The sequence below is a fragment of the Lolium rigidum genome, chromosome 1, assembly GCF_022539505.1.
Source record: "Lolium rigidum isolate FL_2022 chromosome 1, APGP_CSIRO_Lrig_0.1, whole genome shotgun sequence".
Taxonomy (NCBI): Eukaryota; Viridiplantae; Streptophyta; class Magnoliopsida; order Poales; family Poaceae; genus Lolium; species Lolium rigidum.
The window spans coordinates 279,513,180-279,536,132 of record NC_061508.1 but is presented as its reverse complement, the minus strand read 5'-3'; the positions used below and the strand labels follow the sequence as shown (position 1 = coordinate 279,536,132).

General features: G+C 47.0%; 1 protein-coding gene across 1 annotated transcript; it reads left to right on the top strand.

Annotated features, from left to right (window-relative positions):
• The first annotated feature begins 15,066 nt into the window (after nucleotides 1-15,066).
• Nucleotides 15,067-17,719, top strand: LOC124659227. The gene is made up of 6 exons (XM_047197159.1): nucleotides 15,067-15,091; nucleotides 15,179-15,296; nucleotides 16,169-16,526; nucleotides 16,726-17,182; nucleotides 17,275-17,318; nucleotides 17,421-17,719. Exons 1-6 carry the CDS (start codon nucleotides 15,067-15,069, stop codon nucleotides 17,472-17,474), a joined length of 1,056 nt encoding a protein of 351 aa, XP_047053115.1. The 3' UTR covers nucleotides 17,475-17,719.
• The last annotated feature ends 5,234 nt before the right edge of the window (nucleotides 17,720-22,953 follow it).

Sequence of the window (22,953 nt, the reverse complement as noted above, 5' to 3'; positions counted from 1 at the left end):
GATCGGCCTCCGCGGGAAAATTATAGTTTGACTTTAGGTCCTAGTTGGGAATACGCACCAGGATTAAAGGGGGTGCCGCAGACGCCGCGTAGCGCAAAACCCTTTAGTCGCGATTTGGGAGACGAGCCGGGACCTTTGAGTCTTTACGAGCCGGGACCTATGGGTGCCGTACGCTATGGCATTTACAGGGCGATGTGGCCAGGCCTTGGGTCCCGGCCCAGGACACGGCCGGGACCAAAGGTGTCTGACCAAAGGCATGTTTTCTACTAGTGTTGGCTGCCGGGCAAGATGGACGGCAAGGCGTTGCTGGCCAGCCATGAGGAACTGCGGGGCTGCATTGGGCGACATGAGCCTCGGCAATGCCTCGTAGGTGCGTGATGGTAGGGTTGGTGCAGCGTGCAGGCTAGACGGCGGCACCGTGAATGGCCAAACAGTCCAGCGCAAGTTGGGCGGGTTGTCCATCGTGTTGGTAACGAGACTAGCATGATTGTCTTATGGTGCCGGACTGCCTAGCGTTGCCCGCACCGGACTATCTTGCGGCGCCAGACTCTTTTGCGGTGCTCGAGCCGGACTGTCTTCCGATGCGATATGCCTATACGTGGGCATACCAGGTTTTGGGTTTTGGGTTTGGACATGTGCTGGGACGACAACGGTTGGATTTGGTTGAGTTTGGAGAGAAGTTGTACTGGAGCAAGCCTCAAGGCCTAAATCTTGATAATACCATTTTTAAAGTACCGGGTACAAAAGAAACGTCTAGACCCGATATCGTAAGAGGTGTGCTTCAGTGCGCACCCCCTCCCCCAAACTCAGAAGGGTAATTCGGTCTAATCAGTTAATTATGTTAGTGTTTAATTAGCCAGCACCGGCGAGATCACTAGATCCAATCCCGTAGTCGCCCGTAGACGATCCAGCCCAGCTGCCCCCCGCTCGTTCGTACACCCGTCCCGGAACGAGGTCGTCAAAGAGGGACATGGGTTTATTGTCCCCAGTCTCGGCGTCCCTGTCCAGCGCGTCCGCCGTCATGGCTTTCTCGTCCCGTGCCTCGCCTTCCTTGTCCGGCGGGAACCGCCGAACTGGTCGGAAGCTGAAGTCGATCGTCTCGCGCTCCACTTAGTAATCCCTCTCCTCTCCATCCACAGCACGTCTGCACACCCTGGGAACTGGGAAGAGAGTAAACAATCAATTCACAAATCCGTCAATCACTAGTCCATGGAATTAGCGCTTATCTCCTAAAATTAGCGGTAGCTCGAAAGATTAGATTGCTACTTTTGCGGCGAGACTTGGCGACCGCGCCGTCGTTGTAGTCTGGTCTGCCACCGCTGAAGACGTCTGACACCGGCTACGCGCTAAAGCTCCAGACGAACATGTGGAGGCCCTCGCCATGTCCTGTGTTGGTGGCCGCGACCTCCTAGGGTCCTCGCTCGTGGCCGTGGCCCAACGCTCAACCATGCCACCGACTCTGCTATCCAGTGTTCGTGTCGTCGCGGTCGCCGGGCATGACGTACCTCTGCGTTGCCGCTGCCCCTGCTCACGCCGGCCGCGTCCTCCGATCGAGAGGATGAGAAGGAGCCATATCGGTCTAGTTGCCACGCTCGACCCTATGCGCTGCTGCTTCCGTGGCGCATGCCGTTGGCATCCTCCAAGCGGAGGAGCAGGACAGCATGAGTGGTGCCATCCATGTCGCCACACTCATCCTCTGTAGAGGAGGAGCTCCGTCAGAATCATCTGGAATGTGAGGCTGAGAATGGAGCGCTCCTCGTCCTGTGCGGCATCATGGACATAGGTATGCCCAACGGAACGGGCAAGGCTTTCTTCACTTCCTTGAGCCGCCCGTACGAAAACGATGTAGGAATACATCCATACCAAGTGTAGGGCTGTAGATAACTTTAATTAGTCTCTAATGACCATCGTACCCTTAAATATGAAGGGGTACGGAGAAATCTGGATCATTGATGTGTTTAAGTTTAACAGAAGGTGCGTACCGAAGCAAAAGTGATATCGTAAAACCATGAAAAAAATCTAGCTCTCCGGCTAGTCACCACCGAAAACCCATATATCTTCCTCCGCAAAAAAAAAAAAAAAAACCATATATCTTGATTGTTTGGTCCAAACTAGCCCAAATTTCAAACGCCCCAGATTGCAGAAAAACGGTTAGCGGGAGGGAAAGTTCAACCCAGCCATCACCGGACTTGTTGGAATCCGATCCCGACCAAATCACCACTTACTTCTGGTGAAGCACTCCGATTCCGACCAAGTCCATGGCTCTCATGGTCGCCGTCGAAGTTGAGAGCATGTGTTCCTCCACGAGAGCTCCGCTGGAGGCGAGCGGGCGAGCCGGGAGTAGCAGGGCGAGCAAGGTGAGTGAAGGGCGGGCGGCCGAGTAGCAGTCGGCGCGAGCAGGCGTGAACCTATTTGTGTAGTAGGGTTTGACAACGTTGGATTAAAACTCTGTCTGTGATGCGTGACAAGATACATTCAAATGCGCATGAACAATCCGGTGCACTTCTGAACTGATGAGAAGCCTCACAATCTGGTGCAGTCGCACATGAAGTAGGTGTCATACCCTTTGATGATGAACACAATGCGTATGAACAACTCCTTGTTCAAAAATTCTTGATGGTATGTGTTGCGTCGTTTTTGAAGTAGTCGAAGCCAGCAACATAGTCAACAAGCCGATGTGGGTCCTTGTTCTTCGCCTTCCCAACCCTCGATCCACCATGCCAAGGGCCGACGTTGATCTGCTCTTGAAGATGGAGGAGATTGGTCAAGATCAACAACCACCATTGTTGGTCAGCATTGGCATCATCTTCTTCCTTCATCAACATCTTCGGCCAATATCATCTTGTCGTCGCAGTCCATTCCGGCAGAACGCCTAACACCTTGTGGGCGGGGGCGAACAAACGATGCTTCCGTCCGCGACGAGACGACGGTCGATGGGCTGCGTGTGCGGCTGCCAAGGGGTTCCATGGGCAAAATCCTACGTGGACTAGAGTGGTGGCGCTCCCAACGCGACCCTTACACGTAGGGGCTGACGTGGGGCCGCTGACTATTGTATTAAGCTTCAGATTGCACAGGTTAGTTTTGGGGGGTGGGGCGGTGGTGGAAGTCTGTTTTGTGCCCGACATCGCAACAAATATATGAGGAATGCTATTAAAGCCGTCGGTGAAGAAGCTCTTAGTGTACAAAAAAAACTAGTTTATCAGAAAAATAGATGCCATAAGAGTATCTCCAGACGCGTCCCCCGGACGTCGCCCTCTTCATCATCCTCGTCGTCCTCCACCCCCTCGTTCTCCTCCTCCTCCTCCTCCTCCTTACCACTGGCGCCCTCGAATTTGAGCAGGCCCCTGCAGCCAGTAAATGGGGTGCCGTCCGCACCGGGGCCTGGCTCGCGATGGAGCGCTTGGTCGTAGGCCGAGGAGTAGAACACAACGTTGGGGTTGAAGCCGTCATGCGGCAACGTATCCTCGTACCATGGCGACAAGTTCGGCGTGACCGTCATTGTAGAAGCCGGATGTCGACGGGGACATCACTCCCGGAATGTACGCTGGCCCCGACGTACTCCATGGGCTCGCGTTCGTGGCGGTGATACACGTGGCCAGCGCGTGCTAGTGCGCACGCGTCGCCACCGACTTCTTCTCCAGCTGCGCCGTCCGTTGTCCCCTCTGCTCCGCCGTCGACAGCTTGCGGCGCAGGCAGTCTTGGTCCCACTGATCATCGATCTAGCCTTCTGGCTTCTTCTTTGCAGCTGGTCCCTTCGGCCCTTTCGTCCCATTGGCTGGCGGCTTGGTGGCCGCTTTCTTGGCCATTTTTTTGGGGCCTGTCGGCGGCGCCATGGATGGGAAAGGGTAGCGGCGGCGGGAGGGAGAGAGTAGCGACGACTGGAGGGAGAAATGAATCGGCGAGATAGACGGTGAAATCTGTTGGGAGGGTAGAAATGCACGACGGGAGAGGCGCGATGTGGCGGGAGAGGGGGTCAAATTTTTATGTCCCGCTGACGTGTCGGGCCCGCGTCTTCTTGCCTTGCTTTTCGTTGTGTCCGGCGCATCCGGAGCGTCCCTTGTGGAGCGGGAACATGTAGGATAACGTAGCATAGAAAACAAAAATTTTCCTACCGCGAACACGCAATCCAAGCCAAGATGCAATCTAGAAGACGGTAGCAACGAGGGGGTATCGAGTCTCACCCTTGAAGAGATTCCAAAGCCTACAAGATGAGGCTCTTGTTGCTGCGGTAGACGTTCACTTGCCGCTTGCAAAAGCGCGTAGAAGATCTTGATCACGATCGGTTCCGGCGCCACGAACGGGCAGCACCTCCGTACTCGGTCACACGTTCGGTTGTTGATGAAGACGACGTCCACCTCCCCGTTCCGGCGGGCAGCGGAAGTAGTAGCTCCTCTTGAATCCGACGGCACGACGGCGTGGTGTCGGTGGTGGTGGAGAAGTCCGGCGGAGCTTCGCTAAGCGTGCGGGAAGTGGAGGAGCGAGGCGGCTAGGGTTTGGGGAGAGGGGGCGCCGGCCACTATAGGGGTGCGGCCACCTTGGTGGTGTTTTAGGTGGCCGGCCCCCTCCCCTTGTCCCTCATTATATAGGTGGAACCCCAAGAGGTGGTGTCCAAGTCTTCGAATAAGACCCGAACCAAATCCTTCCATAGGAGGGGGCAATCCTAGCCCAACTAGGACTCCCACCCAAAGGTGGGATTCCCACCTCCCATGTGGGGGTGGCCGGCCCCTAGGGGAGTCCACTTGGGACTCCTCCCCACTAGGGTTGGCCGGCCATGGGGGTGGAGTCCCTTGTGGACTCCACCTTCCTTGGTGGTTTCTTCCGGACTTTTCTAGAACCTTCTAGAACCTTCCATAGAACCTTCCGCGACATTTTATTCACATAAAATGACATCCTATATATGAATCTTATTCTCCGGACCATTTCGGGACTCCTCGTGATGTCCGGGATCACATCCGGGACTCCGAACAAATATTCCAACTTCATTCCATATTCAAGAACTACCATTTCAACATCCAACTTTAAGTGTGTCACCCTACGGTTCGAGAACTATGCGGACATGGTTGAGTACTCACTCCGACCAATAACCAATAGCGGGATGCTGGAGATCCATAATGGCTCCCACATATTCAACGATGACTTTAGTGATCGAATGAACCATTCACATACATTACCAATTCCCTTTGTCTCGCGATATTTTACTTGTCCGAGGTTTGATCTTCGGTATCACTCTATACCTTGTTCAACCTCGTCTCCGACAAGTACTCTTTTACTCGTACCGTGGTATGTGGTCTCTTATGAACTCATTCATATGCTTGCAAGACATTAGACGACATTCCACCGAGAGGGCCCGAGTATATCTATCCGTCATCGGGATGGACAAATCCCACTATTGATCCATATGCCTCAACTCATACTTTCCGGATACTTAATCCCACCTTTATAGCCACCCATTTATGCAGTGGTGTTTGGTGTAATCAAAGTACCTTTCCGGTATAAGTGATTTACATGATCTCATGGTCATAAGGACTAGGTAACTATGTATCGAAAGCTTATAGCAAATAACTTAATGACGAGATCTTATGCTACGCTTAATTGGGTGTGTCCATTACATCATTCATATAATGATATAACCTTGTTATTAATAACATCCAATGTTCATGATTATGAAACTAATCATCCATTAATCAACAAGCTAGTTTAAGAGGCATACTAGGGACTTCTTGTTGTCTACATATCACACATGTACTAATGTTTCGGTTAATACAATTCTAGCATGATATATAAACATTTATCATAAACATAAAGATATAAATAATAACCACTTTATTATTGCCTCTAGGGCATATCTCCTTCGAGTCTCCCACTTGCACTAGAGTCAATAATCTAGATTACATAGTAATATACCTAACACCCATGGCATTCGGTGTTGGTCATGCTTTGCCCTAGGGAGAGCTTTAGTCAACGGATCTGCTACATTCGGATCGGTGTGTACTTTGCAAATCTTTACTTCTCCATCTTCGATGTACTCGCGAATCGAGTGGTAACGCAGCTTGATATGCTTCAGCCTCTTGTGTGACCTTGGTTCTTGTGCATTGGCGATGGCACCCATGTTATCACGGTAAATGATTAATGGGTCCAATGCACTAGGAACCACACCGAGCTCTACAATGAACCTCTTCATCCATACCGCTTCGATGAAGCCTACGGAAGCCGCTATGTACTCGATTACGTTGAAGACTTCGCCACCGTGCATCGCTTCGAGCTTGCCCGGCTTGCTGCAGACACCATTCAATATAAACACGTACCCGGATTGTGACTTAGAGTCATCGGGATCGGTGTTCCAACTTGCATCGGTGTAACCGTTTACAACGAGCTCTTGGTCACCTCCATAACAAAGAAACATATCCTTAGTTCTTTTCAAGTACTTCGGGATATTCTTGACCGCTGTCCGGTGTTCCATTCCTGGATCACTTTGATATCTGCTAGTCAAACTAACGAGCATGTGCTATATCCGGTCTAGTACATAGCATGGCATACATGATAGATCCTATCTGCCGAGGCATAGGGGATATTATTCATCCTTTCTCTTTCTTCTGTCGTAGCCGGTCCTTGAGTCTTACTCAATACCTTGCCTCGGTAACATAGGTAAGAACCCTTTCTTACTTTCGTCCATTCTAAATTTCTTTAGAATCTTGTCCGAGATATGTACTCTGTGATAGCCCTATTAGGCGTCTTGATCTATCTCTATAAATCTTGATGCCTAATATATATGATGCTTCACCAAGGTCTTTCATTGAAAAACTATTATTCAAATAACCCTTAACAACTGCTTAATAGTTCTATATCATTCCCGATCAATAATATGTCATCTACATATAATATCGGGAATGCTACAGAGCTCCCACTCACTTTCTTGTAAATACGAGGCCTCTCCATGACATCGTATAAACCCGAAGTCTTTGATCACCTTATCAAAGCATCGGTTCCAACTTCTTGATGCTTGCTTCGGTCCATAGATTGAACGGCTGAAGTTTGCATACTTTGTCAGCATTTTTAGAATCGACAAAACCTTTGGGTTGTACCATATACAACTCTTCCTCAATGTCTCCATTAAGGAACGCCGTTTTGACATCCATATGCCAAATCTCATAATCGAAAAATGCAGCTATTGCTAACAAAATCCTCACAGATTTTAGCTTCGCTACCGGTGAGAAAGTCTCATCGCAGTCAACTCCTTGAATTTGTCGGAAACCCTTTGCGACAAGTCGAGCTTTATAGACGGTAATATTACCATCGGCATCTGTTTTTCTCTTGAAGATCCATTTATTCTCGACAGCCTTTCGGCTCTCGGGTAAGTCTACCAAAGTCCATACTTTGTTATCATACATGGATCCCATTTCGGATTTCATGGCTTCTTGCCATTTGTTGGAATACGGGCTCATCATCGCTTCTTCATACGTCGCGGGGTCCTCATCATTGTTATCCACAATCATGACATTTAGACAAGGATCAAACCAATCAGGAGTGGTACGTTCCCTTGTCGATCTGCGAGGTTCGATGGTTTCCTCGTTCGAAGTTTCATGATCATTATCATTTGCTTCCTCTGTTGCCGGTGTAGGCGGTACGAGTACAACTTCCGATGCTGCGCTACTCGATCAACGAGTATAGATTCATCAATCTCATCGAGTTCTACTTTTCTTCCAGTCACTTCTTTAGTGAGAAATTCTTTCTCAAGAAAGGTTCCGTTCTTAGCAACAAAGATTTTGCCTTCGGATGCTGTGATAGAAAGTGTACCCTATAGTTTCCTTAGGGTATCCTATGAAGACGCATTTCTCCGCTTTGGGTTCTAGCTTGTCCGGTTGTAACCTTTTTACATAGACTTCGCAACCCCAAACTTTCGGGAACGACGACTTAGGTTTCTTATTAAACCATAATTCATACGGTGTCGTTTCTACGGATTTTGATGGTGCTCTATTTAAAGTGAATGCGGCTGTCTCTAATGCATAACTCCAAAAAGATAACGGCAAATCGAGTAAGAGACATCATAGAACGAACCATATCTAAGAGAGTTCGATTACGACGTTCGGACACACCGTTTCGTTGTGGTGTTCCCGGCGGTGTCAATTGTGAAAGTATTCCGCATTTCTTTAAATGCATGCCAAACTCATAACTCGGATATTCACCTCCACGATCGGATCGTAGAAATTTAATCTTCTTGTTACGTTGATTTTCTACTTCACTTTGGAATTCCTTAAACTTCTCGAAAGTTTCGGATTTATGTTTCATGAAATAGATATACCCATATCTACTCGGATCATCTGTGAAGGTTAGAACATAACGATAACCACCGCGCGATGCTACGCTCATTGGTCCGCACACATCGGTATGTATGATTTCCAATAAGTCGGTAGCTCGCTCCATCATACCGAGAAAATGGAGTCTTAGTCATTTTTCCCATCGGACATGCTTCGCATCTATCAAGTGACTCAAAGTCAAGTGATTCTAGTAATCCATCGGTATGGAGTTTCTTCATGCGTTTCACTCCAATATGACCAAGACGACGAGTGCCACATATAAGTAGAATTATCATTCAATTTAATTCGCTTAGCATCAATGTTATGTATATGCGTATCACTACTATCGAGATCTAACGAAATAAGCCATTCTTTTGTGGTGCTCGACCATAAAAGATATTATTCATAAAAATAGAACAACCATTATTCTCGGACTTGAATGAATAACCGTCTTGCATTAAACAAGATCCGGATATAATGTTCATGCTCAACGCAGGTACATAATAACAATTATTTAGGCTTAAAACTAATCCCGAAGGTAGATGTAGAGGAAGTGTGCCGATTGCGATCACATTGACCTTGGATCCGTTTCCAACGCGCATCGTCACTTCATCCTTCAGCGAGTTGTCGTTTATTCTTTAGTTCTGTTTCGAGTTACAAATATGAGCAACCGAACCGATATCAAATACCCGGGTACTAGAACGAGAACCGAGTGAAATGAACATCTATAACATGTATATCATATATACCTTCTTTCTTCTTCTTGACAAGGCCGCTCTTCGGATCAGCCGGATACTTGGAGCAATTACGCTTCCGAGTGTCCCTTCTCCTTGCGATAATAGCACTCGGCATCGGGCTTAGGGCCGTTCTTAGGTTTCACGGGAGGCGTGGCAGCTTTCTTGCCACCCTTCTTGAATTTTCCCTTAGACTTGCCCTGTTTCTTGAAAGCTGGTGGTCTTGTTGACCATCAACACTTGGTGCTCTTTCTTGATCTCAATCTCGGCAGCTTTTAGCATGCCAAAGAGTTCGAGTAACTCCTTGTTCATGTTACGCATATTGTAGTTCATCACAAAGTTCTTGTAACTTGGTGGCGGTGATTGAAGGACACGATTAATCCCCGATCCGTTAGGAATCACTATTCCCAAGTCACCGAGTTTCTTCGCATGCCGGTCATGGCGAGCATGTGCTCACTAACGGAGCTGCCTTCTTCCATCATACGAGCTGAAAAATTGTTTCGATGCTTCATAGCATTCCACGGCCGCATGAGTCTCAAAAATAGTCTTCAACTCTTTCATCAACTCATGAGGATCGTGGTGCTCAAAACGTTTTTGAAGATCGGATTCCGGATCGCATAAGATGGCACACCGAACTTGAGAGTACCGAGTTTTCCGAGTCGCGTAAACAGCTTTTACTTCATCGGTTTCGGTTTCGCAGGAGGGTCACCTAGCGGTGCATCAAGCACATATTGCAGATTTCCGCCGGAGAGGAAGATCCTCACATGACGGAACCGATCGGTGAAGTTGCTACCGTTGTTCTTAAGCTTTTCTTTCTCTAGGAAGCTGGTTAAAATTGATTGGGGACGCCATCTCTACAACATATATTTGCAATAGTTTAGACTAAGTTTATGACAAATTGAGTTCAAATTTTAATTCTACATAATTAAAAATCTAGATGAACTCCCACTCAAAACAATATCCCTCGCATTGTCTTAGTGATCACACGAACCAAATCCACCGCACCAAAACCCGATCATCACGAGAAAAGGTGTGATTTCTTTGGCGAACACTCAAAGTGTTCATCATATCAACCATATGATTCATGCTCTACCTTTCGGTATCATGTGTTCCGAGACCATGTCCGTACATGCTAGGCTCGTCAAGGCCACCTTAGTATCCGCATGTGCAAAAGCTGTCTTGCACCCGTTGTATGTACTTATTGAATCTATCACACCCGATCATCACGAGATGCTTCGAAACGACAAGACTTGATAACGGTGCTACTAAGGATGAACACTTTATTATCTTGAGATTTTAGTGAGGGATCATCTTATAATGCTACCGTCGCGATCTAAGCAAAATAAGATGCATAAAAGGATTAACATCACATGCGAGTTCATATGTGATATGATATGGCCCTTTTGTCTTTGCGCCTTTGATCTTCATCTCCAAAGCACGGACATGATCTCCATCATCTTCGGGCATGAACTCCATCATCGTCGGCGAAGCACCAAGGTCAATGGCGCCGTCTTCATGATTGTCCTCCATGTAGCAACTATTACAACTACTTTGAAATACTACTCAACATGAAATTTAAAGACAACCATAAGGCTCCTGCCGGTTGCCACAATACAATAATGATCATCTCATACATATTCATCATCACATTATGGCCATATCACATCACCAAACCCCGCAAAAACAAGTTAGACGCTCTCTAATTTGGTTTGCATATTTTACGTGGTTTAGGGTTTTTCGATATAGATCTAATCTACCTACGAACATGAACCACAACGTTGATACTAATGTTGTCAATAGAAGAGTAAATTGAATCTTTACTATAGTAGGAGAGACGAGACACCCGCAAAGCCTCTTATGCAATACAAGTTGCATGTCGAACGAGGAACAAGTCTCATGAACGCGGTCATGTAAAGTTAGTCCGAGCCGCTTCATCCCACTATGCCATAAAGATGCAAAGTACTCAACTAAAGATAACAAGAGCATCAACGCCCACAAACCATTGTGTTCTACTCGTGCAACCATCTATGCATAGACACGGCTGCGATACCACCGTAGGATAACGTAGCATAGAAAACAAAAATTTTCCTACCGCGAACACGCAATCCAAGCCAAGATGCAATCTAGAAGACGGTAGCAACGAGGGGGTATCGAGTCTCACCCTTGAAGAGATTCCAAAGCCTACAAGATGAGGCTCTTGTTGCTGCGGTAGACGTTCACTTGCCGCTTGCAAAAGCGCGTAGAAGATCTTGATCACGATCGGTTCCGGCGCCACGAACGGGCAGCACCTCCGTACTCGGTCACACGTTCGGTTGTTGATGAAGACGACGTCCACCTCCCCGTTCCGGCGGGCAGCGGAAGTAGTAGCTCCTCTTGAATCCGACGAGCACGACGGCGTGGTGTCGGTGGTGGTGGAGAAGTCCGGCGGAGCTTCGCTAAGCGTGCGGGAAGTGGAGGAGCGAGGCGGCTAGGGTTTGGGGAGAGGGGGCGCCGGCCACTATAGGGGTGCGGCCACCTTGGTGGTGTTTTAGGTGGCCGGCCCCCTCCCCTTGTCCCTCATTATATAGGTGGAACCCCAAGAGGTGGTGTCCAAGTCTTCGAATAAGACCCGAACCAAATCCTTCCATAGGAGGGGGCAATCCTAGCCCAACTAGGACTCCCACCCAAAGGTGGGATTCCCACCTCCCATGTGGGGGGTGGCCGGCCCCTAGGGGGAGTCCACTTGGGACTCCTCCCCCACTAGGGTTGGCCGGCCATGGGGGTGGAGTCCCTTGTGGACTCCACCTTCCTTGGTGGTTTCTTCCGGACTTTTCTAGAACCTTCTAGAACCTTCCATAGAACCTTCCGCGACATTTTATTCACATAAAATGACATCCTATATATGAATCTTATTCTCCGGACCATTCCGGGACTCCTCGTGATGTCCGGGATCACATCCGGGACTCCGAACAAATATTCCAACTTCATTCCATATTCAAGAACTACCATTTCAACATCCAACTTTAAGTGTGTCACCCTACGGTTCGAGAACTATGCGGACATGGTTGAGTACTCACTCCGACCAATAACCAATAGCGGGATCCGGAGATCCATAATGGCTCCCACATATTCAACGATGACTTTAGTGATCGAATGAACCATTCACATACATTACCAATTCCCTTTGTCTCGCGATATTTTACTTGTCCGAGGTTTGATCTTCGGTATCACTCTATACCTTGTTCAACCTCGTCTCCTGACAAGTACTCTTTTACTCGTACCGTGGTATGTGGTCTCTTATGAACTCATTCATATGCTTGCAAGACATTAGACGACATTCCACCGAGAGGGCCCGAGTATATCTATCGCGTCATCGGGATGGACAAATCCCACTATTGATCCATATGCCTCAACTCATACTTTCCGGATACTTAATCCCACCTTTATAGCCACCCATTTACGCAGTGGTGTTTGGTGTAATCAAAGTACCTTTCCGGTATAAGTGATTTACATGATCTCATGGTCATAAGGACTAGGTAACTATGTATCGAAAGCTTATAGCAAATAACTTAATGACGAGATCTTATGCTACGCTTAATTGGGTGTGTCCATTACATCATTCATATAATGATATAACCTTGTTATTAATAACATCCAATGTTCATGATTATGAAACTAATCATCCATTAATCAACAAGCTAGTTTAAGAGGCATACTAGGGACTTCTTGTTGTCTACATATCACACATGTACTAATGTTTCGGTTAATATAATTCTAGCATGATATATAAACATTTATCATAAACATAAAGATATAAATAATAACCACTTTATTATTGCCTCTAGGGCATATCTCCTTCAGAACAGGCTCGGGGCGCTAGACACTATATTGAACCGCGTTTGACGGAAGAAACATTTGGAGCACGCGACTGAGAACGAAATTTTGTCCGACGGCGCTTCAAATCCATACGAGGGAAGCGGCTGGAGATGCTCTAATACCGCATGGGCCTAAGAGCATCACTAGTAGTACCCCTAAACCCTTAAACCATCAAACCATTTTAAGGGTTGAGAATGGGCATTTTTTTTGGCACGTTTAGAGGTTGAAAAACTAGGGCAAAGACTGGAACCCTCAAACCCAACCCTTATAACGGAATCCGGGCATCTCCTTGTACCTCAAACCGGCAATTGTCTCCTACAAACCTACAAATAGCATAGTAAACAAACATATGTACACATATGTACTCACATATGAACCCAACAATGCATAGAAAATAAAAAATGAGCACATATGTACTCACATAGTCACTCTCCACGCATCCACTAGGCGGTGCATTGATCAGTTGGTCCATTGCCGCACTCCAACGAGCACAACACGGCTTCATCAACTCCCATCGGCCTTGAAGCGACCGGTATGAACGAGAGATGTACCCACCGGTCTTCGGCTTGATCTTGCAATAGGTGTCTTCTATGTGTTGCCAATATCGTTTACCGGTTTGATCGGTACCCGTGCTTGCATCCATCCCCACGCTTGCCCAAGCACGAACCAAGAGAATATCTTCGGTCGCGGTATAGTTTGTCGAGCGCGGGGTGGAGCGGCCAACGGCGGTGAACATCTCCTCCTCTATCTCGGTCACTTCCTCATCATCAACCTCTTCCTCCTCGTCATCACCATCTTCCTCCTCCTCACCACCAAACCCAAAAGACTCGAGAGGAGCAGCCCCGATGTCCACCTCCGCGTCTTGGAGAAGCCCCATGAATGATGTTGCGGGATTATTATCAAGCACCTCGTGCACGACGGGCGGCGTGTCGGCTATCGCGGGCGTGGGAGCGGTGGGCTTCTTCCGGGCGGTTGTCTTCTTCACGGCCGACTTGGCGGCCGCACCCTTGGGCCCAAGCGACGGGCGTTTGGGCGGCGCCTTTCTCCGCGGCTTCGCCGGGCGACGGGGCCGGGCGGGGAGACGGGGCGGGGCGGGCCGGACGACGTGGCGGCCGGCACGCCGCCGCTCTGCTCCGACGTGCGTCGCGGCCACCGTCGAGGCGACCTGTGCCTCGCTCGGGCGGGCGGGCGCCGGGCGCGCGGACCGGCGGAGGTCGGGCCGACGGGGGCCGGCGGGGCGGCGGCCGACGGAGGCGGAGCGGGGGCGGCGTCGCCATGGCCGGTGGAGGCGCGGCCGAGGCGGAGCGGGGGAGGCGGGGGCCGGCGGAGCGGGTGGGGCGGCGACCGACGGAGGCGAGCGGGGGGAGGCGGGCCGGCGGCGCGGGGCGGGAGTTTGGGGATGGGAAATTTCCCTCCCGCGCGACGAGGAAGAGGAGTGCGGGTTGGGTGCAGTTCGGCCTCCCCAACCCTCACTTCTACAGATTGAAATCGTGTTTGAGGGTTGGACCTCTAATTTTTTTTGATGATTTGAGCGTTTAGGGGTTCTAGTCTACGCATTTTTTCTCTCGCAAACTGTAAAAAAAGCAGTTATTTTTGTGAGTTTGAGGATTTAGGGGTACTACTAGTGATGCTCTAAACACAACATCAGGGCTTGTTCTTTCGTATCGGTCGAGCAGCCACGGCCCAGACCACACGAAAACCAAAATGGACCCCACGGCCCCTCAACCTCGTGCCAACAACCTCCCTGCGCCCCGCTTTAATCGCCATCTACGCGTTCCATTCCAATTCGAAAACTTCCGACTCCACCGACCAGACGCCCTTTCCCGCCCGCTCCGCTCCGCCCCACGATTCAAAACAACCCCCCGCTCCCCACCCCTCAAACTCGCGCCGCACGCAACGGCTGCCAGCCCCGCCCGCTGACAGCACGACCCACGACACCACCGGAGCCCGGCGGGACCACCCTGCCGCGTGGGTACGCGGCCCAGCTGGGCACGCCAGCTAGGGCCGGCCAGTTTATTTAGAGCCGCGTCCACTTTCCAAAACCCAACCGAAACCCCTATTTCCTCTCTCTCTCGAGATTCTTCCGAAGGCTTCCATTTCGCGTCCGCCGGTTTCGGTTTTCTCTTGGCGGCTGGGGCTGCGCGAGATCGAGTTCTTCCATCCTCGGCGCGCGGATCGAGTCCATGGCCACTCCGGGCGACCAGTCTGGTAGGGGAGATTTTCTTTTTTTGGGGGTGATTTTTGGGTGGGGGGCGTATGGCGGCTGCTGATCTGTGTTGGTTTCTTTTTTTTCAGGGTCTGCGGCCGCGAAGGGGTCCAAGCTGCGGTACCCGCTGCGGTCGGCGAGCCGGGGCAAGGTGGAGCCGGCGGCGGCGGTGGAGGCTCCTCCTACCGTCTCTGCCGCCCCGAGAAGGTACTTTTTTCAGCAATCTCCAGACTTTACGAATTTTTACTCTTCTCTCGAGTTGGCAAGGGTCTTACTGGAATCACCCTTCTGTCTCATGTCATATACTAGATTAAATAAATTATACTACGCATTATGTAGCTGGTAGATGTTCGTCCTGTCAGTTACCCGTTAGATCTATGGATTATCTACCAGCCAGACATGCTTTTGAATACGATCATGTAATACATCTAAAATAAAATAAACCAATGTAATATCAAAGCGGGGTCACAAGAATCACTATCTGTTTCTCCTAGTACCGTAGGGTAGGTAGTTGGCCCCATCCAGTTTTCGACAAGGCAATCGATTTTGATCCTGTCAAATTAGGAACGGCAATCAGCCAAATATAGCACCAACTCATTCGGAAGAAAAAAATGTTCTGGTTTAAAACTACCAAATTAGCTCACAAGAATCACTATTTGTTCGTCCTAGTACCCTAGTTAAGACTAGGTAGTTGGCTCCGTTCAGTTTTCCGCAAAACAAAATAGTTTTTTTTTTCTTCTGAAAGTAGGAACGTCAAAGCCCAGTCCGGGTACTAAAAAGCCATGTGGAATGATGCAGGTCTGCGGGTTTACAGACACCAAATTAGCTTCTTCTAGATGTTTAGCCTCAACTGGGCCGAGTAATCAATAATTTAGGAGGTTCCTGTGGGAAAGTAATAGGCCAGCTTTCAAATATATATGTCCAGATGATTGCTTCAGAACTAAGCATGCCCGTTTGGTGCTCTGTCAGTGAAAAATTGACTACCAACTTACCTTGAGGCCTCCTGTATTCCAACTTTCAAATTGCTGCCTGCCAGCTTTCCGTTTTCAATATTGCCTCTAATTGTGTTCCATATATAGGGTCAAGCCAGCTTCAGATGTCACCAGGAGCGTGTGCGCTCTCAATCTCTCGTCAGTGAAGGATAAATCAGCCAAACCTCCACGGAGGCACTCGATCCCTACCAAGCCAGGCGCTAGCCCAAGGCCTGCTGCTACTGGGACTATAACTCCAGTGTCTGTGGTGCGGTCGAGGAGGTCGGACATCGTGGGAAAGTTCGATACCCCGACATCAGAGGCATCCATGTCCACAGGAAGGCGCAAGTTCAGCACGCTGTCCTCGATCTCATACTGGATGACGCAGATTAGGCTTGCAGAGGCTGCTTCTAAGCACTCCATCTCACTGGGCTTCTTCAAGCTTGCTCTTCAATCAGAATGCGAGGTGAGCATCAGTTGGTTGGTTATTTGTGATCAGTTCAGTTCCTTTCATTGAATTATGTGTGTTTAACATTTGTGATTAGTTCAGTTTCTTTCAATGAATCATTGGTCATATTACTGTTATATGTGTTTATTATTTGTGATTAGCTCTGTTTCTTTCATTGAGTCATTGGTCATGTTATTGTTATGTGTATTTTCTGCAGCCCCTGGATAGAATGAGAGAAGAACTCAAGGCTTATGTTGCCCGGCATGGCCTTACCACAGAACTGGAGGAACCTGTAAAGGATGTTCTTCAGGTTTATGATATTGCTGAAGATTTTGAGAAGCTGAAAATCTCTGCACAGACCTCACAAGAAGCAAAGAAGGCTGACAAGGCTGCTCTTAGTGCTACCAACGTGACTCCCAAGGGTAGTCTGAAGCCTAGGTCACTGAACTCTGTTGCAACTCAAAACAAAGATGGCAAGAAAGAGAACATTCAGAAGGAGAAGCCTGATGCCAAGGTCAGAGGTTCCTACAACCGGAATCCAACCAAAAGTGCTCCTGGAAAGGAAACGGCTGCCAAAAATACTGTTAAGAAAACTAAGAAACAGGCCAAGGAGCAGCAGGAAGATGTCAATGGTGGTAGCGATGCTTTGTCGGTTGGTTCAGAGCAGGCATCTGGTAAGTGCCATTTTGTTTTGCTTAGTTACTACAATAAATTTCACCTCTTTCTGCAATGTATGGGCCTTGATAATGGAAACTTTTTTTTTCAGTTGATGTGGTGAAGGAGATCACATATGAAGATAAGGAGAACATGGTAAGATTAGCCTGTCACTCTGTCATCAATACGGAACATTATTACATATGTACCAGATTACTGTTTCGTACTAATTGCTAACTGAAACATTTATGCTTGCAGGGGGATACTGAGATGGCAATAGATGCTAGCAATGGCATAGCCCAAGAAGTTTAGATCAGACGGACCGATTTCAGATTCAAACCTTCCGTTTGCTGAATATGCATTATTAGTGTGCGGTGCTTGTTTTCTTTTCTCCATTGTTGATACGTCACTAGCGTTTGTCTTTCTGGATCTCAAACCGTGAAGGGATCTTTAGGAGTCTATTATGGTTTGGTGGGTGAGTCTGCTTGCTTGTATTGGCTTTGTTAAGTCAGGTTTGCCTGTGTGTGTCCTGCTTCTGAATATAGTTGAATTTTTTATTCGTGTGATCCTCTTGGGCATAAAATTCTCCCTTATCGTAGTGTTATCATGTAGTATCATATTGCAACTGCGTGATTTTTCTCATGTGTGCTTAGTATACTGTGATCAGTACTTCAACTCTAGGCACGTGTGTGCACGCTCTATTTTCATGAGCGTAGAAAGTTGTACTGTCTGATCATGTGGATTTCCTTGCAGATGACTGAACACACACGGATGTTTGTTTTGATTGACTGCAACTTGTAAGCATATGATTTTGCTTGTTTGAGATCTAGATTTCACATGCTAATCTGCATCTCCTCTTCACTTATATGTTGTATTCATCTAGAGTAGATTGTTTTGAGATATAGCTAAAAGACTCTGACATGATTAACGTGTTTCAACAGCACACTGGTAATATATATATAGAAAAGAATGCCCATCGGTGCTGATGGCCTGACGGAAGGCCAAATGCGCATTTTAATTAGTTGGAGCGTCTTGCCTGGAGAGGCCCGCACGTCTGGTAGAGAATAGACTTTTGGAAGGTGTACATGGTAGGAACACATAATAAGTAAGATAAAGAACTAAATATACATGTGAAATATGTAAACACCAGAAATGTTGTGCAGCTGGGTGTTCCGCCACACCCACTTCTGCAATAATCGATGTGTGCATATATGAGTTTTTAAAATCATTAGGAGTTGGACACATATTGTTGGATGTAGTGTGTACATACAAAATTTTGAGCCTAAATTATATAGATTTCCGTTCTATAAGAAAATTAAGAAGTGAAGAGTACCTAAAATAGACCGTAAATTTACTCAATGCTGGATCTTCATAAAGTCATGTAAACTGACACTGAACGTATTTTGTTTGCATGATCACCACACCAGCTTATCATCTACACCCACCAATCGTTTCCCAGTTTTCAGAACTCGATGATGGAAAAGCACATCCAGGAGCTATACAAGTACATATCCAGTGGTAGTATACATGATAACGTTCTGATATCGTACAAGATCCGGACATCAAATTAGAATAAGAGCCTTACTGCAAAAAGCAACACATTTGGTAGCGGTGGTTCGCACAGAATCGAAGCAGGCGCCGCAATGCTGCGGAAGAAGAGAACAAAATTATGTTAGGTGGAGTCTGAATACTTGCAGTTAGGCGATGACAATTGACGATGAAAGCAACCGGTGAGGTTCCTGCATCATATATCCATACACTGTACGAGCCCAATCCAGGCCATTTTTCTTATTCGTTTGAACCCCATTGCATTATGTCAATTATTCATGGATGGTTGTTTGTATAGTTTGTTCTCCAGTGTTGTGACCTGGAGCCCAGCATATTGGCACAGGGACATGCTAGCTGCAGCGCGATGCATCGATCATCATCATGAATGATAGGCGAGAAATACTGATGGCATGTTGAAAGCTTTTGGCATTGGGCCCAAACCGACATGTGTATGCTCTTAACTCCCTCTAAGTGATGGTACTAATCTTCTCTGGTCAGGTAGCCTTAAGTATATCCGGTACATGAATGCCATCAAGGCATCAATTCAAACGTCGCATAGCATACGCACAGCCAAGAGCGCAAGAGGGAAGAGCACATCACTGAATATAGGATTCAGACGAATTGAGGATAAATGGGCGGTGTGTCTGCACATAGTAGAGAGATTAATGGGGTTATTTGGACGGATGATTCAGATAGATTCTCGTGGATCTTGGCATCACTGGGAGAGTTCTCGGTTAAATCCACGTACGCAGATTTTATAAATAGTCGTACTAGGGTATTTACACCGATACCTGTGGGAATTAAAAGTTCCACTAAAATATAAAAGTTGATGTGGTTATCAAATAGAAAGGGGCCGGGTGTCGCTTGCTAAAGACTTTTTAACAAATTTATTCACAGGATTCCATTGAACGGTTTTTCTATTTCTTTTCTTTCGTGAGATCAGTTTGAAGAATTGTTTAGTTTACTTTCAATATAACTCTACCATTTAATGTTACTAATATGCTTGGAAATTGGCAAAATGGTAGTATTGACACCAAAGTTAAAGCTCAAATTCGTGTGAGAACTTGTGTGCTAGTTCGGGCAATTTAGAATTACCGAGCCGATATTGATTTTAACAAGACCACTGTTCCAAATAATTTGCAGGTTATTTACAAGCCAACCTACTCGTCATACCTCATTTCCGCGGATCAGCTAGAATGTTTGGATAGTGGATGCAATTGGTTGGTGACAATTGTACGTGCCACCTTCAACCAGACTGGTGGAAGCTAATTAGAATATATGATGCATAGAGGTCTTCTGTACGTTTTTTTCCTTGGCTGATTCACGTGGCAATCGAGTGACCATGTTAAATCTAAAGCTACCCGCAAAAAAAAAAATCTAAAGCTAAATGTGAAATTAAATGAATGTGTGCGAGTGATGCGGATGCTGGGAAGTGGCATCGAGTACGTAGCTGAAACAAAGAGCATGGAGACGGAAGGAAGAATCCATCCACGTCACAACGGACGCTCGCGGTCGCGCTCGTGGCCCCCGCGACATCAGTATCCAACGGAAAGCGCAGATGGCATTGCGTCGGTCCGATCCACACTCGCACGTCCCTGCCGCCGACACAAACCTCACTCTGGAGACGGACCACGGCTCCACAGGCAAAGCTCCTCACGATCGTGCTCCTCACTGGTGCTAATTCGAATGGACAACTAAGCACGACATACCAGAGTAATGCTTGCAGCGCATTAATTGAGCCAACCATGGTGCTTTGCGGCAAATGAAGGAGTTGTTTTAGCTAAAAATTTAAATGCAGTTCAGGATTGCGGTGTGTTGACGAATGATGCCTCTTCAGCGCTCTTGGACGTGCAAGGAGATGGGAAGGCCAATGAAAGGCGACACCAGGTAACGAAGATGGGAAGTAATACTATTTCTTCTTCTGCTCCTTTCTCCGTTCTTCTTTCTCACGTCAGGCAAATCCACGTACATCAACTTTTCTGTAGGTTACATCATTATTATTGTAAAGCTGTATCATATATTTCGTAGAAGAATGCCAAAACGGCCGGTAAAACGATAAATAAGGCTATACATGATACAAACGCAACACCACACACGATTTGCAACGCAAATCCATATCAACCAGTCAAACCGAGATGTGCCTTGGATCGTCTTTCACCACAGACGGCAAGGAGGCGAGACACAGACTTGCCGAACAGTGTCATTGTCAATGCTAGAACCTCGGGATGCACTACGTTGGATCGGTCTCGAAAGTTTCAAAGTGTGCTCTTTGATCTTGCACTTTTTCAAGCCCTAAAATCGTCTAGGAGTCAATAACATTAACATGAGGTTGTTCTGCCACCGAGAGGTAACCCAAAACAATGAGATTTTGCGGGTAATCTCGTAAATCATTGAAAACGGTGGTAATAACTCTAAATAAGATGCAAATATATTGGAATATGACCTAATAAACTACAAAGTTTATGGATAACTTTCACATGTATCAGCGTGGCATATCCTTGAGCATAGATTGATGTTCGGCATGATGTGGAGCACGATGGAGGGGATGGGGGACCTCAAGGCCAGTCTTCCCTCGTGATGTATGTCCATCGTTGCACTGTCCTGCGAATGACGTGCGCAAATGTCACTATTCAGTGCTGGTCCAAGATAAATCTAGGCAAACTAAAACAATTATATTTTAGACTAAACTTTTATACTTGTATTTTTTTTTTGCATTCCACAACATTAGCGACTAAAATTTCTGATGCTCATTTGCATAGTTAACAACCAACATTGTAGCTAAATGTTAGGTGTAATAATATTTAATATACAATTGTAATGACAGTTCTAAAATAAACTTGTATTGTGCAAAATTTAAATTGTAGTATATTATAACAGAGGTTTCTTCTTGAGTTATTTTTAAACAGTTGTATAAACTATATAGTGAGTATATATTCACGGTAAATATCTATAAAGCGTACAACTAACAATCTTACTAGCGTTTTCCTTTTTTGAACAGGGAAAATACATAGAAAGGCCTAGAGCTTCAGTACTTCATCAGTGGGTTACAACTTGAATACATGAGGAAATAAAAACTGAAATTACATAACAATCCTGAAAATGAGCACTAACGACCCTATCAAGTGGCAAGAAAAAAGCGATAAAGTCCTACTTCTTCTCCATCGGACTAGCTAGGACTCCATCTCCGACCACCCTCTCCATCGCGGGGGATGTAACCACTTGCGGGAGAGAGAGAGAGTGAGAGAGAGAGAGAGAGAGAGTTTGTGTGTTGCATGCCGTGGGGAATCACTTCGAGGGCCTCCATCTTAGAGATTGATTGATGCGATCAATGGCATTAGGAGTGGTTTCCTCATCAGCCATGGATCATGGCAGCGAGCCAAGGCCACCATGTGATGAAATCCTTGTTACAGAAAGGACACCTATCCCCATCCATCACGTTCATAGGCCACTCGTCACACCACATCTTCCCTTCGCCACCGTGGCTGACCAGGAGATAGAGTACCGCAAGAAGCCCTAAAAGAAACGATGGAAGAGCTTGTTGAAACTGCTTGTATCGAGATCCTCTTTCATCTTCCTCCTTGGAAGCTCGTCGGAAGGCCAGAGATGACCATCAAATGATGCACTAGTACACTTGGACGAGAGAGCTCGGACCCGCAACCTTATTGTTGGAGATCCCTGAGGGCAGCCTCCTCCACCGCCACCACTGCTTCCACGAGAGTTGCACAGCGAGGCAGAAGAAACTCAGCCTACACCATGGTGACCTACTCCCAAACTACCGGTACTAAGAGCGGCATTGTGCCTTAGCCCTCTTTGAATGACATCGCCTTCGAGGAAAACCTTAGTTTGGTCGAGGATAGAGAAGGAGACTCTCAAAACTATTGTAGACAACATATAGAAAGAAGAGGGGAAACTATCGGCGTTATAATAGCATTTGTCTAACCAAGAAGAGGAGTAGTTTCACATGCATTATACTATAAGAAAGTGAAAAAAGAACACGCATTGAGGGAGAGAGGTCAATAAATAAGATTTGAACTTATAATGTCTAACAACTTTAAAAATCCCTCATGCCTACCTACAATGGGGATATCATAGATATATAGTATCATGGATGTAAAAATCTGACGTGTCACTATAATTAATGATGAGAAAGATCATGGTGATATCATAATTAGATACCATATCATAGCACATAGGATTAGAAAAATAAAATTTGAATATATCTTGTACATAATTTTGCATTCAA

Bases quoted from the DNA above. Each gene is read 5' to 3' on its own strand.
- LOC124659227 (XM_047197159.1), top strand. From the start codon at position 15,067: ATGGCCACTCCGGGCGACCAGTCTG. The intron at 17,183-17,274 runs GTAAGTGCCATT...TTTTTTTTTCAG, and splicing joins TGGTTCAGAGCAGGCATCTG to TTGATGTGGTGAAGGAGATC. The intron at 17,319-17,420 runs GTAAGATTAGCC...TTATGCTTGCAG, and splicing joins ATGAAGATAAGGAGAACATG to GGGGATACTGAGATGGCAAT.